Source organism: Carcharodon carcharias, chromosome 3, assembly GCF_017639515.1.
Source record: "Carcharodon carcharias isolate sCarCar2 chromosome 3, sCarCar2.pri, whole genome shotgun sequence".
Lineage (NCBI taxonomy): Eukaryota > Metazoa > Chordata > Chondrichthyes > Lamniformes > Lamnidae > Carcharodon > Carcharodon carcharias.
The window spans coordinates 25,137,000-25,153,151 of record NC_054469.1 but is presented as its reverse complement, the minus strand read 5'-3'; the positions used below and the strand labels follow the sequence as shown (position 1 = coordinate 25,153,151).

Genomic DNA, 16,152 nt, shown 5'->3' with positions numbered 1-16,152 from the left:
GGTGGTGCTTGCTTCTGAGTCAGATGGTTGTGGGGTTAGCCTCCGCTACAAACTTAAGCATGTAATCTAGGCCAGGATTTTCCGGTCATTGGGTGGGCTCAGCGGGGATGAGCGAGGGTGGCCGCGGAATGGACCGCTGCCCGCTATCAGGCTGCGACTGCGATTTCATGCTGGCTGACCAATTAACGGCCAGCCAGCGTGAAACATGCACTGCAACGCTCAGCGCTGCCTGTGCTGGGGTAGGAGGAGGGTGAATGCGGATTGTCGGCATACGCGCGAGTGCGCGCAGCAAAAGCTTCCTGAGGCATAGAGCTGCCTCAGGGACCTGAAGATTTTCCAAATAAACAATAAAGAATTTTAAAATGTTACAATACATGTCCCCTTGTGTGACTCTGCCACATGAGCAGGGACATGTTAGAGATGAGTGCAAAAGTTTTTTTTAAATCACTGGACAAAACCTCATCTCGCTCGTGGATGAGGTTTTGCCAAAAATGCAAAGGCCGCTTGGCCTTTTCACCCGCCCTGCAATCGAACAGTTGGATGGGCAATGAAAAATTTTGATCAACTGATTAATTTAGGGCCTTAATAGGTCACTTAATTGTCGGTGGACATGCTGAAGACTCTCTCACGCGCCCGCCGACTGAAATATTGCACGAGTGCGCGATGAAGTCGGGCCCCTTGCCCAACATCATCACACGTCATTTTGCGCTCATTGAGGTAGGACGCATACCCGGCCAACGAGCGCAATATTCTGCCTCTAATTTCACACTTCAGTGTAGTGCTGAAGCTTCTCTGCATTGTCTGAGCTGCTGTTTTGGTGCTGTTTTTGAGCATAGGCTTTAAACTGAGGACCCATCTATTTGCTCAGGTGGTTGTGAGACATTTCATGGTATGATTCAGAGACGAGCCTTGTGTGGTGTCCAACATTCCTCCTCAGTTAATATCACCAACCACCAAAACAGATCCATCTGTTCATTCATTGTTTTGTTACGGAGCGTAGATTAGTTACTGTATTTGCCTACATAGCAGTGGGCAGAATTTTGCCGTCGGCGAGCAGGGAGCGGGGCCCTCTTGTCGACACATGAAATGATGTGGGATGACGTCGGGCAGAACCCTCAACATCACCCCACCCCATTTAAATTTCCAGGAAGGCGGGGGCGCAGCAAAATCAGCTGTGGGCCCGCCAACCTGTCAATGGCCAATTGAGGCCATTGACAAGATCATTTAACCAATTGAAGGACCTGCCTGTCCAACCTTAAGGTTGGCAGGCAGGCCAGGAGCCCCAGAGGCAAATAGAGAAAACATGAAACCTGATCCAGTGGCGGGATGAGGTTTCATGCAGGGTTTTAAAAATTTTAATGAAGTTATTCTGTAAATTATGTCCCAACTCTTGTGACATTTGGGGGACATGTAAGGGATTTTTTTTTTCTCTCTTTTCAATATTTTTCAAAGTCCAAGCGATCTCCCTGAGGCTGCACTTTGCCTCAGGGAGATGTGTGCTCTTTCGTGCGTATGGGCGAAAGAGCGCACTCTCACTTTTAGGGAATCCCCCCCTGCCCACACAGGGAGCGCATAGCGCTTCCCGCCTGACGTCACACTGTAAAATGGCAGTGCAGCCCACTTCGCTGGCGGGCACTCACCCGCCCAACAGGCAGAAAATGCTGCCCAGTGTCTTGGGCCACCCAGGGATGCAGGTTGGGGGGGTGGGGTAGTAAAACCAGTTGAGCACTGTACCCATTGCCTACCCACTGCTGCTGGAATTTACCAGTGGTAGGGGAGGTTTCGGGCACCCCACCCACCCTTGAGTCAATTAATGGCCACTTAATGGCGAGCCAATTAATGGCGGGCTTCTCCCGCCACCGTTGGCATATTCCCAGCAACAAAGGGTCCCCGGGCAAGGCTGCCTTACTGCAGGCTCTGAGGGGTGGTCCCTGCTGTTCAAGCACCCTGTGACCAACTGAGGCTCCCTGTGACGGTGATCGTTTCCCCCATTTGTTCCCCCTACCCCACCAACTTCCCAATTGTAGATTCCCTGCCCCTTGCCCGGCCCCGCCTGACTGGCCCCGACGTAACAGCCCCATATACCTTGCAGTCTGGCCTCCATACTTTTCCTCTTGGGGGATTGCCTCTTCTGGCAGCACTGCTGGGACTGGAGAATCGCCAGTCATCTGATTGGGACACTCTCCCAAATATGAGCAATGCCTGGATCTGAGTCACTTAATAACCTGATGGCCATAAATTCAAACCCTTGGCTTCCCAGCCTTCTGAAGGCAAGCTCGCTCTCAATGTTTCAGCTGGAGGTTTAGACTACCACCTCCACAAAGAAAATCCAGGCTTTATTTCATAATTAGCTTATTGTTTTGGAACATTTTCAGCCATCCTGACAATGTGCTACATAATTGCGAGTTTTTCTTCCTTAGTTATATTTCTTTTGTGGGACAGGAGGGAAGAATGTTAAGGAAGTTATAAGGGGCATCTTGAAGGAGGAGAAGATGAGGCAGAGAGGCAACGAGGTATTGGGAGGAAATTCCAGAGCTTGGGATCCAGAGAGCTGAGGCCACAGATGGGAAGGGCGATGAAAGTGTGGGATGCACAAAAGGCCAGATTTGCAGCAAGCAGAGTTCTCAAAGGGTTGTAGGGCTAGGGGAGGTTATAGATAGGGAGGGTCCAGGCCATAAAGGATTTTGAACTTGGGGAGACAATGTAGGTCAGTGAACACAGGCTCTATGGGTGAATGGAACTTGGTTCGAGTTAGAATAGGAACAGCAGAGTTTTGGACAAGTTCACCTTTATGGAGGGTGGAAGTTGGGAGACCAGGTAGGAAAACATTGGAATAGTTGGGTCTGAAGGTAACAAAAGCATGAATTCTGCTTTCAGCAGGTCATGGGGTGAGGCAGGGCCAAAGATGGACAATATTTAGGAGGTAGAAATAGTTTTTTGTTGCTGTTGGGTTTTCTAAAGAATTCCTTTAACTTACTTTTTTCTTGGGCTCATGAATGTTTTGAGAATTAAAAACAAATTGAGAAAATCTATGAAATCACTAGCTTGTACAAACACCTCAAAATTAGACTAAACCTGTTAATTGTGAAAAGGCTAGAGCTTTTTAACCCCTCAGTTTGAAACATGTTTACAAATCTGATGTGAAATAGATAATTTTTTTAGACCTACTTTTGACTTTAAAAAAAAAGTCAGGTTGTTGTTTTTAGAACTAATATTTTCTTCAGTCTTTAAATTTGTCATCTTTGTGTTATTTTCAGCGCTCCCTTATGAGCTACAAATCAATACTTGTGATGAGGTCAATTCCTCAACTTTTGGAAGGGACTTCTGAAGACCTTTCTCTTGGCATGCCTCGGCACTTGTTTAATGAAAGTAGCTCACCAACAACTAGTCCTTCTTCTGATTTTGAAGACTGCACCCACCAGACAGAACCACATTCAATCCACACTCCAGATATCAACCAGGCTTTGTTTGATCAATACTCTTCAACTGAAGGTGAATATTTTGAAACCCCATTGTCTACTTCTTTCTCAACAGACATTATAGATCCAAATAACAGTGGACACAAGAGCGATAGGCCACTGTTAACTAGAAGCACTGCTGTTGAAAAACAAGCAGATGTAAAACATGAAATAGGTGTAGAATATGAAGAGAATATGAAAGCACAGCATAAATATTCTGAAACATGTGAAGACCTGAATTTAAGTGCTAGAACCATGAAGCATCCTATTTCCAAAGCAGCTACTATAGAGATTTCAGACTGCTCAAGAGTGGAAGGAGCAGCAACTCACAATTTATTTCATGGCATTTCAGCTGATAGTGCTCTCACACTTCAATTATCAGAACAAAGCAGCTTACTGGATACAAACACCGAACAGTCATCCAGACTTTTACCAAGGCATTGTCTGATAAAAAGTACTTTCTACAGTGATACGGAGGAGAATAGAGATCTTTCTACTGAGGATGCTAAATATGCAAGGAGCCTTGAAAGAACGAGAAAGCGTTTTGTACAGGCAGGTTACACTAAAGAAAATGTAAGTGGTCTACGCCAGCCACTCTTGGAGTGCTTTCAGATGTCTGTTCAGGACAGAAGATCTAACATTGAAAGATTTGGAGAAACCTCAAGCCACATCTCTGGAAAGCTAGAAAGATCAGCATCTCACTATGATGGCAATATTGTGGTTTATTCTCCTAAGGAAAATTCAAGAAGGAGCAAGTCATTGGATAAATGTGAAGTAGAGTTCTTAACTCAAACTGTAGCAGAAGAATCTGAGAGTGAAATACTGGAGCCATTTCCCCAGCAGTCAGATCCAAACTCCAATACAGTGACCTTCCTAGATGATGCCTTATCATCCCATCCTGTTTCCCTGGATGCACAAGAGTCAGGTACACAGGAACCAGGAATGTGCAGATCGATACTAAGTGACACAATATGCTTATCTGAAGAGGGCATCTTTTTAACAGACTTAAAATATATTTCAGAATGCCCCACAAAAAATATTCCCTCTGAGATAGCTCAATCTGTGCAAACTTATGTAACTCCTTTAAACTCATCAGAAAAAGAACAGAACACAGAGCTCAACGTGGAAAGGACCTGTATTACTGACATCAAAGACAGTGACAGTCAACATTCAGAGATGGACTCTAGTGCAGATGCTTCCCCTCAGGGTCCATCAGATCTGCAAACCAAGGGCTGTGATTTTTCACAATCATTTGAAGATATAAAGACCTCACCTCTCTTTGAACCTCCAGAGTTGGAGTCCATAACAACAAAAGGGCAGTATTATGACAAGCCTACCAATTCACATACAAATGTTTCAGGGATCAGGTCTTATGACTTTCAACGTCCTACGGATTCTGAGTTGGAGACTGAAATCTCCTCTGTTGCTGCTTCAGTTATCACGTCTGGATCTCAGGAGAAGAGTTCAAGTGAAAATGTCAGCTCTTTATACTTTGATACAGTAGAATCAGACACAGATTACTTTAATCTATCAGAGCCGTACAACTGTGGACTAGAGTATGAACTGTCTCAAAAGTTTGAAGGGAAAAACACTTCTCAAACCAAAAATTTGCCTGTGCCATGTACATCTGAAGAAGCATTTCTTTCAAGGGAAACAAAGACCAAAAATTATAGTCCTTTACAAGGAAAGTTAGATCAGACTTCAACCACCTCATATGAAATATTGTGCGATGAGCCTGAAACAGCATATGAGTATTCTTGGAATATGAATGCAGGTGAATGGGAATCAGATTTATTGGAATTGCTCAAAGATACTGAAGAGGATGAGCCCACATCAGATATTGAGGAAGGAGAACCAAAAAGTAAAAAAAAAATTAAAAGAACTTCACTGGAAAACAAAATACATCAAAGTTTTGAAAGTCTAAGAAAAGCATTCAAAAACCAAAAGGATGCAAAAACTCCAATTGCTTCAAGTGAAACAAGTCTGACTGCCAGTGAAACCCACTCAGACCCATTGTCAAAGTCTACTTCAGAAACTTTTGGCAGATCTAGTCTTTTAAGATTATTTAGCAGGTCTGCTTCACTAAATTGGGATAAAGGTTTACATCAGTTTGATGAAGATGAAGGAGGAAATCGATATTCTTTATCTGTGTTGCGGGATTTAAACACGAGCGAACATTTTCAAGATTCAAGTGGAACAAGGAAAAGTCAGACATTGCCTGCTCACTTTTCATGGCAGTTGAAAAGCAAAGAGAAACTAAAACTGAAAGAGAGAAAAGAAGGGGATGTGAGCAAGCCTCAGGAAAGTGCCGATCCATCTAACACGGCATTGCATGGGAGCCCGTACATGGAAGTTATGAAAGTGCCATTGATACCTCCTTTAAAAGAAAGTAAGTGCAAAACACCTACCAAGAGATATAAAAGTTACTTGCTTTGGAATTGTTTATTGTTTTATGATTGTATATTCATTACATTGAGGGATAATGTCAGAATGTTCTTCATATTTAGTGAGGTAAACATGATGATTTATCAGTGCTTTCCCAGTGATAGTTACAGTTTATGCAGAATTTAGTATTACTAGGAAGCATATTTTACAAACACATTTATATAATATTGCCACAAATAAGAATATGTAAAAATAATGGAACCATGATCTACTCTGCAGACACAAAACTATTTTGCAAAAATAAATTCACAATCCTGTGTTTGTGGGCTATGTTATGATGCCTTTACACAGTATCCTTCAACTGAGATTACTTCAAGGTACTTGCTGCTGCTTCAGCAATGGTTATGTTTATTGGAAAGCATGCTCTTGTAGCTAAGGTGAGATATATTACCATAATCACTTGCAACTCACTGTCTGGAAAGATTGACATCACTGTTTAGAATCACAACTGTTAGGTGTGAACTGGTAACCAGTCTTGACACAGAATACTTCCCCCAGTTAGTTTACACAACAAACATGTTCTTCTTTCAGGGGAAATGGCGTAGTCCGTTCAGTCGCTCAAGCCTGTTTCATCATTCAAATAGATAATGGCCGATCTGTATCTTAACTCCATCTACCTGCCCTGGTTCCGTAATCCTTAAGACCCTTGCCTAAAAATATCTGTCAATCTCCATTTTTGAATTTTCAGCTGGCTCCCAGCCTCCACTGCTATTTGGAGGAGAGGGTTCAGATTTCCATTGCCCTGTCTGTGAAGAAATATTTCCTGATTTCACCCACTGAAAGGCCTAGCTCTAATTTTAAGATTATTTCCCCTAGTTCTGGACTCACCCCACCAAAGGAAATAGTTCTCTCTATCTACCTTATCAGGTCCTTTAATCATCATAAGCACCTTGCCTTATGCACCTTTGATGCAGCTCATCATTAACCGACATTAAGACTTCACTTGACCTAAGTGTGCCTCATAATTCAATGCCTGAGGCCAGAATTTTCCAGCCCCTCATGCCAGCGGGATCTTGCGGTCCCACCGATGTGAATGGTTCAATGGCTTGCTCGCCCTGCCACAGAGAAACCCGCCGCAGTGGGGGCTGGAAAATTCCGGCCTGAGAGTGTGGTGAAGGCAGATTAAATCAAGGCCTTCAAAAGGACATTGGATAATTATCTGAAAAGAAAATATTTGCAGGCTTATGGGGAAAAGGTGGAAGAGTGGGACCAGATGAGTTGCTCTTACAGAAAGCCAGCACAGACACGATGGGTTCAATGTGCTATAACAATTCTATGATTCTATAATCCTTCTTGTGTACACTGCACACTGAGCACTTCCTGATAACATTTTTCTTTAGGCATTTGCTAGAAGTCACGTTACGAGGTTGAATCTACTTTGGAAGAAGAGCAACAGTAATTTAGCTAAAAGAAAAAGCCACCCCATGGATTCTAAAGCAGATAATATCTAGGGAGAAATGTGACATTAATTATCACTAAGAGTATAACGGCTATGCCAGACTCAAGGCAATGCATAGATAAAAGCAAAATACTGTGGATGCTGGAAATCTGAAACAAAAACAAAAATAGCTGGAAAACTCAGCACAACCCTGATGTAGAGACATATGGACTCGAAACGTTAACTGTATTCCTCTCCGCAGATGCTGTCAGACCTGCTGAGTTTTTCCAGCTATTTTTGTTTTGTTTCAAGGCAATGCATAACGTGTATCTGAGAGCAGAATGTTCAGCTTCTCATACCTTTTCCTAGAAACCACAACCTAGTTCTTTTTTATTCCTTCGTGGGATGTGGGCTTCACTGGCTGGGCCAACATTTATTGTCCATCCCTAGTTCCCCTTGAGAAGATGGTGGTGAGCTGCCTTCTTGAACCGCTACAGTCCATGTGGTGTAGGTACACCCACAGTGCTGTTATGAAGGGAGTTCCAGGATTTTGACCCAGCTACAGTGAAGGAACAACAATATATTTCCAAGTCAGAATGGTGAGTGACTTGGAGGGGAACATCTAGATGGCGGTGTTCCCATCTATCTACTGCCCTTGTCCTTCTAGATGGTAGTGGTCGTGGGTTTGGAAAGTGCTGTCAAAGGATCCTTGGTGAATTCCTGCAATGCATCTTGTAGATGGTAAACCCTACTGTTCCTGTATGTCCGTGGTGGAGGGAGTGAATGTTTGTGGATGTGGTATCCATCAAATGGGTTGCACCTGGATGGTGTCAAGCTTCTTGAGTGTTGTGGGAGTGCATTCATCCAGGCAAGTGGGGAGTATTCCATCTTACTCCTGACTTGGGCCTTGTAGATGATGGACTTTGGAGAGTCAGGAAGTGAGTTACTCACACGATTCCTAGCCTCTGACCTGCTCTTGTAGCCAGAGTATTTATATAGCTAGTCCAGTTCAGTTCCTGGTCAATGGTAACCCCCAAGATGTTGCTCGTGGGAGGTTCGGTAATGCCATTGAACATCAAGGGGCAATGGTTGGATTCTCTCTTGTTGGAGGTGGTCATTGCCTGACACTTCTGTGACGCAAATGTTACTTGCCATTTGTCAGCCCAAGCCTGGATATTGTCCAGGTCATGCTGCATTTGGACCTGGACTGCTTCAGTCTCTGAGGAGTCACAAATGGTACTGAACATTGTGCAATCATCAGTGAACATCCCCACCTTATGATGGAAGGACGGTCATTGATTAAGCAGCTGAAGACGGTTGGGCCAAGGATACTACCCTGAGGAACTCCTGCAGTGATGTCCTGGAGCTGAGATGACTGACCTCCAACAACCGCAACCATCTTCCTTTGTGCTAGGAATGACTCAGCAGAGAGTTTTCCCCCTGATTCCCATTGGCTCCTTGCTAGGGCTGCTTGATGCCACACTTAGTCACAGAATCTCTCAGTGCAGAAGAGGCCCTTCGGCCCATCGGGTCTGCACTGACACATGCAAAACATCTGACCTACCTACCTAATCTCATTTACCAGCACTTGGCCCATAGCCTTGAATGTTATGATATGCCAAGTGCTCATTCAGGTACTTTTTAAAGGATGTGAGGCAACCCTCCTCCACCACCCTCCCAGGCAGCGCATTCCAGACCATCACCACCCTCTGGGTAAAAAAGTTTTTCCTCACATCCCCCCTAAACCTCCTGCTCCTCAACTTGAATTATGTCCCCTCGTGACTTATCCTTCAACTAAGGGGAACAGCTGCTCCCTATCCTCTCTGTCCATGTTCCTCATAATCTTACGACTGAGGTTGCCCCTCAGTCTTCTCTGCTCCAACAAAAACAACCCAAGTCTATCCAACCTCTCTTTATAACTTAATGTTTCATCCCATGCAACATCCTGGTGAATCTCCTCTGCACCCCCTCCAGTCCTCCAGTGCAATCACATCCTTCCTATAATGTGGCAACCAGAACTGCACACAGTACTCCAGCTGTGGCCTCACCAAGGTTCTATACAACTCCAACATGACCTCTCTACTTTCGTAATCTATGCCTCGATTGATAAAGGCAAGTGTCCCATATGCCTTTTTCACCACCCCACTAACATGCCCCTCCGCCTTCACACACACCAACGTTCCCTTGTTCCTCAGAATGTCCTACTGTCATGCCATTCATTGAGTACTTCCTTGTCAAATTACTCCTTCCAAAGTGCATCCCCTCACGCTTTTCAGGGTTAAATTCCATCTGCCCATTTGACCATCCCATCTATATCTTCCTGTAGCCCAAGACACTCAACCTCACTGTTATCCACCAAGCCAATCTTTGTATCATCCACAAACTTACGAATCCTACCTCCAACATAGTCATCCATGTCATTTATATAAATGACAAATAATAGGGGATCCAGCACAGATCCCTGTGGTACGCCACTGGACACTGGCTTCCAGTCACGAAAGCATCCTTCTGTCATCACCCTCTGTCTCCTACAACTAAGCCAATTTTGAATCTATCTTATCAAATTACCCTGTAAACCCCTTTTGTGCATTTTCCTTCTTTATAAGCCTCTCAAGTGGGACCTTGTCAAAGGCTTTGCTGAAATCCATATAAATTACATCAACTGCACTACCCTCATCTAAAACAAAAGCAGAATTACCTGGAAAAACTCAGCAGGTCTGGCAGCATCGGTGGAGAAGAAAAGAGTTGACGTTTCGAGTCCTCATGAGTCATGAGGACTCGAAACGTCAACTCTTTTCTTCTCCGCCAATGCTGCCAGACCTGCTGAGTTTTCCAGTTATTTCTGTTTTTGTTTTGGATTTCCAGCATCCGCAGTTTTTTGTTTTTATTTCTACCCTCATCTAAACACTGGTCACCTCCTCAAAAAATTCAATCAAATTTGTTAGGCATGATGACCTCCCTCTTACAAAGCCATGCTGACTATCCCTGATCAAACCTTGCCTCTCCAAGTGGAAATAGATTCTCTGCTTCAGAATTTTCTCCAATAGTTTCCCTATCACTGACGTGAGACTCACTGGCCTCTAGTTCCCTGGCTTATCTCTACAACCCTTCTTAAGTAAGAGAATCACATTAGCTGTTCTCCAGTCCTCTGGTACCTTCCCCGTGGCCAGAGAGGAATTAAAAATTTGGTTCAGAGACCCTGCGATCTCCTCCTTTGCCTCCCTCAGCAGTCTGGGACACAAATCATCCGGACTTGGCGATTTGTCCACTTTTAAGCCTGCCAACAAACATCTCCAATACCTTGTCACTCCCTTTATCAAGTTACTTAAGAACCTCGCAGTCTCCCAGAGTTTGATACCTTCTTCCTCATTCTCTTGGGTGCAGACGGATGTGAAGTATTCGTTCAACACTCTAGCGATGTCATCTGGCTCCACCCATAGATTGCCCCCTTGGTCCCTTATGGACCCTACTCTTTCCTTGGTTATCCTTTTCCCATTGATATATTTATAGAATACCTTGGGATTTTCCCTACTTTTTCCAGCCAGTGCTTTCTCATATCCTCTCTTTGCTCCCCTAATTGCTTTCTTAAGCTCCACCCTGAACTTTCTGTACTCCACTAACGCCTCTGCTGATTTGCTTCTCTTTTATCTGCTAAAAGCCTCTCTTTTTCTTCTCATTGTAACCTGAATGCCTCTGGTCATCCATGGTTCTCTGGGCTTGTTACTCCTTCCTCTCACCTTAGAGGGAACATGTTGAACCTGTACCCTCCCCATTTCCTTTTTGAAAGCCCCCCACTGTTCCTCTGTAGATTTCCCCACCAGTAGCTGTTCACAGTATACCTTGGCCAGATCCTGCCTTATTTTACTAAAATCCACTCTCCTCCAATCCAAAACATTTTTTTGTACCTTGTCTATTTCTTTGTCCAGAACAAACTTAAACTGTACCATGTTAAAATGCACCCCCCCCCCCCCAGCCACCACCACCTCAGCCACCTGTCCAGCTTCATTCCCCAGAATTAGGTCCAGCACTGCACAACCCCTTGTTGGATCCTCTACACATTGACCTAAAAAGTTCTCCTGTACACATTTTAAGAAATCCACTCCATCCAAGCCCTTAATACAATGTCTAACCCAATTAATGTTGGCAAAGTTGAAATCACCTAATATAATTATCCTATTGTTATTGTTTTTACACACCTCCACAAATTGTGCACATATTTGCTCCTCAATTTCCCGCTGACTATCTGGGGGTCTATAATAAACACCTAACAATGCGGCTGCCCCTTTTTTATTCCTAAGCTCTACCCACAAAGCTTCATTCGATACCCCCTCCAAGATATCATCTCTCCTTACTGCAGTAAGGTCTCCTTAACTAATAATGCAATGCCTCCTCCTCTTTTACCCCCTCCCCTGTCTCACCTGAAAATTCTATATCCCGGAATGTTGAGCTGCCAATCCTGCCCACAACCACGTCTCAGTGACAGCTACTATATCACAATTCCCCATGTCAATCCTCCTCCTGAACTCATCAGTTTTACCTGTAATACTCCTGGCATTAAAGTAGAGGCCATCCAGCCTTGCCTTACTCCCTTGAAACTTAAGGCAGCTGTACTCCCTCTGACTTGATTGTTTTACTGTATTATGATGCATCCCTATTTTGCTAACATTCTGTGTCCCCTCCCCGTGCCGAATTAGTTTAAACTCCTCCCCACAGCACGAGCAAACCCACCCGCAAGGGTGTTAGCCCCGCTCTGGTTCAGACCCTCCCGCTTGTACAGGTCCCACCTTCCCCAGAAACGGTCCCAGTGATCCAGGAATCTAAAACCCTCTCTTCTACACCAACTTTTAAGCCATGTATTCATCTGCACTATCCTCCTATTCCTGAGCTCACTAGCACGAGTCACTGGGAGTGATCCAGAGATTACAACCCGAGAGGTCTTGCTTTTTAGTCTACTACCTAACTCCCTGAATTATTGATGCAAGACTCATCCCTCTTTCTACCTATGTCATTGGTACCAACATGTACCATGACCTCTGCCTTATCACCCTCCCCCTTCAGGATGCCCTGCAGCCGTTCAGTGACATCCCAGACCCTGACACCAGGGAGGCAGCACACCATCCTGGAGTCACATTGACGGCCACAGTAATGCCTATCTGTTCCCCTGGTCTATATGACTAAAGAATCCCCTATTACTACTGGTCTTCCTCTCTTCCTCCCCTCCTGTACAGACAGGCTGCTTGTGGTGCCAGAAGCTTGGCTCTGTCCACACTCCCTGGGGGAACCAATGACCTCATCAGCTTCCAAAATGGAATACCGATTTGCGAGTGGGACCCCATGGGACTCCTGAACTACCTGCCTGTTTCTCTTGGACTGCTCATTCCCTTCTTTCCTGAAGTCCCTTCAGCTGCGGAGTGACCACCTCTCTAAGTGTGCTATCCACGATGCTCTCATATTCGCGGATGCTCCACAGTGTCCCCAACCACTGTTCTAGCTCTGAAACCCAAGCTTCCAGGAGCTGCAGCTGGACACACTTCCTGCACACATGCTGGTCCCGGGCATGGAAATTTACCCAGCTTCCCACATGGAGCATGAGGAGCACACCACGGCTTTGAGCTCTCCTCCCATGACTTATCCCTTTAAATTAAACCTTTTAAATCAATTACTCAAGGGCCCTTCTTTCCTGATCTTCATTACTATAGAATTTACAAACTATAAACCCACAAGAAGACCTTAAACTATAAGCGATTAAAGTAGGAAATACTTATCCAACCTGAGCCACTACTTACCAATCACTCCTTTCCCTTGTAGCCTCTACTGCTGCAGCAGGGCAAGACCAGTCTCTGAAGATTTAAGAAGTTGGATAGCAAAGAAAAAAAATGCAAAGATCACTTCTTTCCCTATGCACTGAATTCCCGCTGTGCACCGAATTGCCAATACCCACACTCACTCTGGCTGTATCTCACTCACGATGAGCTCTCTCCCCTGTTCGTGTGCAAGCACACGGTCAAATGCGGCCTTGATGTCAAGGACAGTCCACTTTCACCTCACCTCACCTCAGGAATTCTGCTCTTTTGTCCATGTTTGAACCAAGGCTATAATGAGGTCAGGAGCTGAGTGGCCCTGGTGGAACCCAAACTGGGTGCCAGTAAGCAGGTTATTGCCAAGCAAATGCCATTTGATGGCACTGTTGATGACCCCTTCTATTACTTTACAATCGATCAAGAATGGACTGATCGGGCGGTAATTGGCTGGGTGGGATTTGTCCTGATTTTTGTGTAAAGGACATACCTGGGAAATTTTCCACAGAGCCATGTAGATGCCAATGTTGTAGATGTACTGGAACAGCTTGGCTAGGGGTGCGGCAAGTTCTGGAGCACAAGTCTTCAGCACTATTGCTGGGATATTGTCAGGGCCCATAGCCTTTGCAGTATCCAGTGCCTTCGGCCATTTCTTGATAGCACGTGGAGTGAATCAAATTGGCTGAAGACTGGTGTCTGTGATGCTGGGGACCTCCGAAGGAGGCCAAGATGGATCATCCATTCTGGCTGAAGATTGTAGCAAATGCTATGCCTTATACTTTGCACTGATGTTCGGGGCTCCTCCATCATTGAGGTTGGGGCTATTTGTGAAGCCTTCTCCTCCAGTGAGTTGTTTAATCGTCCGCCACCATTCATGACTGGATGTAGCAGGACTGCAGAGCTTATATCTGATCCGTTGGTTGTGGGATCTCTTAGCTCAGTCTATCACTTGCTGCTTATGCTGTTTGGCATGCAAGTAGTCCTGTGTTGTAACTTCACTAGGTTGACACCTTATTTTTAGGTATGCCTGTTGCTGCTCCTGGCATGCCCTCTTGCACTCTTCATTGAACCAGGGTTGAACCCATGGCTTGACGGTAATGGTAGAGTGGGGATATGCCCGGCCATAAGGTTACAGATTGTGGTTGAGTACAACCCTGCTGCTGCTGATGACCCACAGTGTCTCATGGATACCCAGTCTTGAGTTACTATATCTGTTCAAAATCTATCCCATTTAGCATGGTGGCAGTGCCACATAATACGATGGAGGGTATCCTCAATGTGAAGGAGGGACTTCGTCTCCACAATGACTGTGCAGTGGTCGCTCCTACTAATGTTGTCATGGACAGGTGTATCTGTGGCAGGCAGGTTGGTGAGGATGAGATCACCATATGTTTTTCCCTCTTGTTGGTTCCCTCACCACCTGCTGCAGACCAGTCTAGCAGCTATGTCCTTTAGGACTCAGTCAACTCGGTCATTATTGGTGCTACTGAGCCACCCTTGGGGAAAAATTTTTCAGTCGGCAAGCAGGGGCGGGGCCCACACGCTGACGCATAAAATGACGCACTGTGACATCGGGCGGGCATCCTAATGTCACCACGTGTCATTTAGGTTTTCAGTTTGGTGGGCACGCAGCCAAGTCAAATTGTCAAAGGCCTATTAAGGCCTGTTAAAAACTAATTTAAACAGCTCAGCGAGCTACCAGTCCAACCTTAAGGTTGGCGGGCAGGTGAATAGGCCAGGCAGCCTTTGCAATTTTCACGAAACCTCATCCACTAGCAGGATGAGGTTTCATGAAGTGTTTATAAATTGACTAAAAATTATTTTAAAAATTCATTGACGTGTCCCAGCTCATGTGAGACTGTTACATAAGGGGACATATTTTAAAAGTTAATTCCTTTATTTAGATGTTTTAAACTTAAACAAATCTCCCTGAGGCACAGAGATTTCTGCACTCTTTTGGAACTCCTATCTCCAGAGGCACCGATCAGGTTCACAGCTGCCCACACCACCCCCCCCCCCCAATGGGGGAAGTCCTGGCCCAAGGACATTGAAGTCCCAGACCAACAGTACATTCTGCCCCTGTTCCACTCTCAATGCTTCCTCCAGTTGATATTCAACATGGAGCAGTACTGATTCATCAGCTGAGGGAGGGCAGTACATGGTAATCAGCAGGAGGTTTCCTTTCCACGTTTGACCTGACGCCATGAGACTTCATGGGATCCAGAGTGGATGTTGAGGATTCCCAGGACAACTCCCTCCTGATTGTATACCACTATGCTGACACCTCTGCTGGGTCTGTCCTGCCAGTGAGACAGGATATACCCAGGGATGGTGATGGTGGTGTCTGGGACATTATCTGTAAGATATGATTCTGTGAGGATGACTATGTCAGGTTGTTGCTTGACTAGCTTGTGAGACAGCTCTCCCAATTTTGGCCCCCAGATGTAAGTAAGGAGGACTTTACATGGTTGGCAGGGCTGAGATTGCCATTGGTGTTTCTGGTGCCTGGGTCAATGGTGGTCTGTCTGGTTTCATTCTTTTTTTGTGACTTTGTAGCAGTTTAATACAACTGAGTGGCTTGCTAGGCCATTTAAGAGTCAACCACATTGCTGTGTGTCTGGAGTCACATGTAGGTCAGGTAAGGATGACAGATTTCCTTCCCTAAAGGACATTAGTGCCAGATGGGTTTTTACAACAATTGACAATCATTTCATGGCCATCATGGCTTTTAATTCCAGATTTTTTTATTGAATTCAAATTCTACCATCTGCCGTGATGAGATTTGAACCTGGATCCTCAAAGCATTGCCTTGGGTCTCTGGAATACTAGTCTAGCAGCAATACCACTACGCCATCGCCTCCCCCAACCTAGTAATTGGATCACCCAGCTTCTGTTGCCTTTACAGTTCAGGGCCATTATGCCCATTTTAGAGGTTCATTGTCTATGCGACCAGAGCAATTCAATTACTAGACCAGTGTTCTTTTTGCAAGGCCCGCAAGCCATTGGTGGCTCCCATCAACACTTAAGTGCGGCTCTCCAACTCCATGTTGGTAAATTAATGGGTCTGTAATCT

At 45.1% G+C, this 16,152-nt stretch overlaps 1 protein-coding gene across 1 annotated transcript in view; it reads left to right on the top strand.

Moving 5' to 3' along the window:
• LOC121275978 overlaps positions 1 to 16,152 on the top strand; it is an 83,543-nt gene that overhangs the window by 19,915 nt on the left and 47,476 nt on the right. The window contains exon 6 of the mRNA XM_041183922.1: positions 3,258 to 5,847. Within this exon, the coding sequence (XP_041039856.1) occupies positions 3,258 to 5,847 (2,590 nt within the window). The remainder of the gene's footprint in view (positions 1 to 3,257; positions 5,848 to 16,152) is intronic.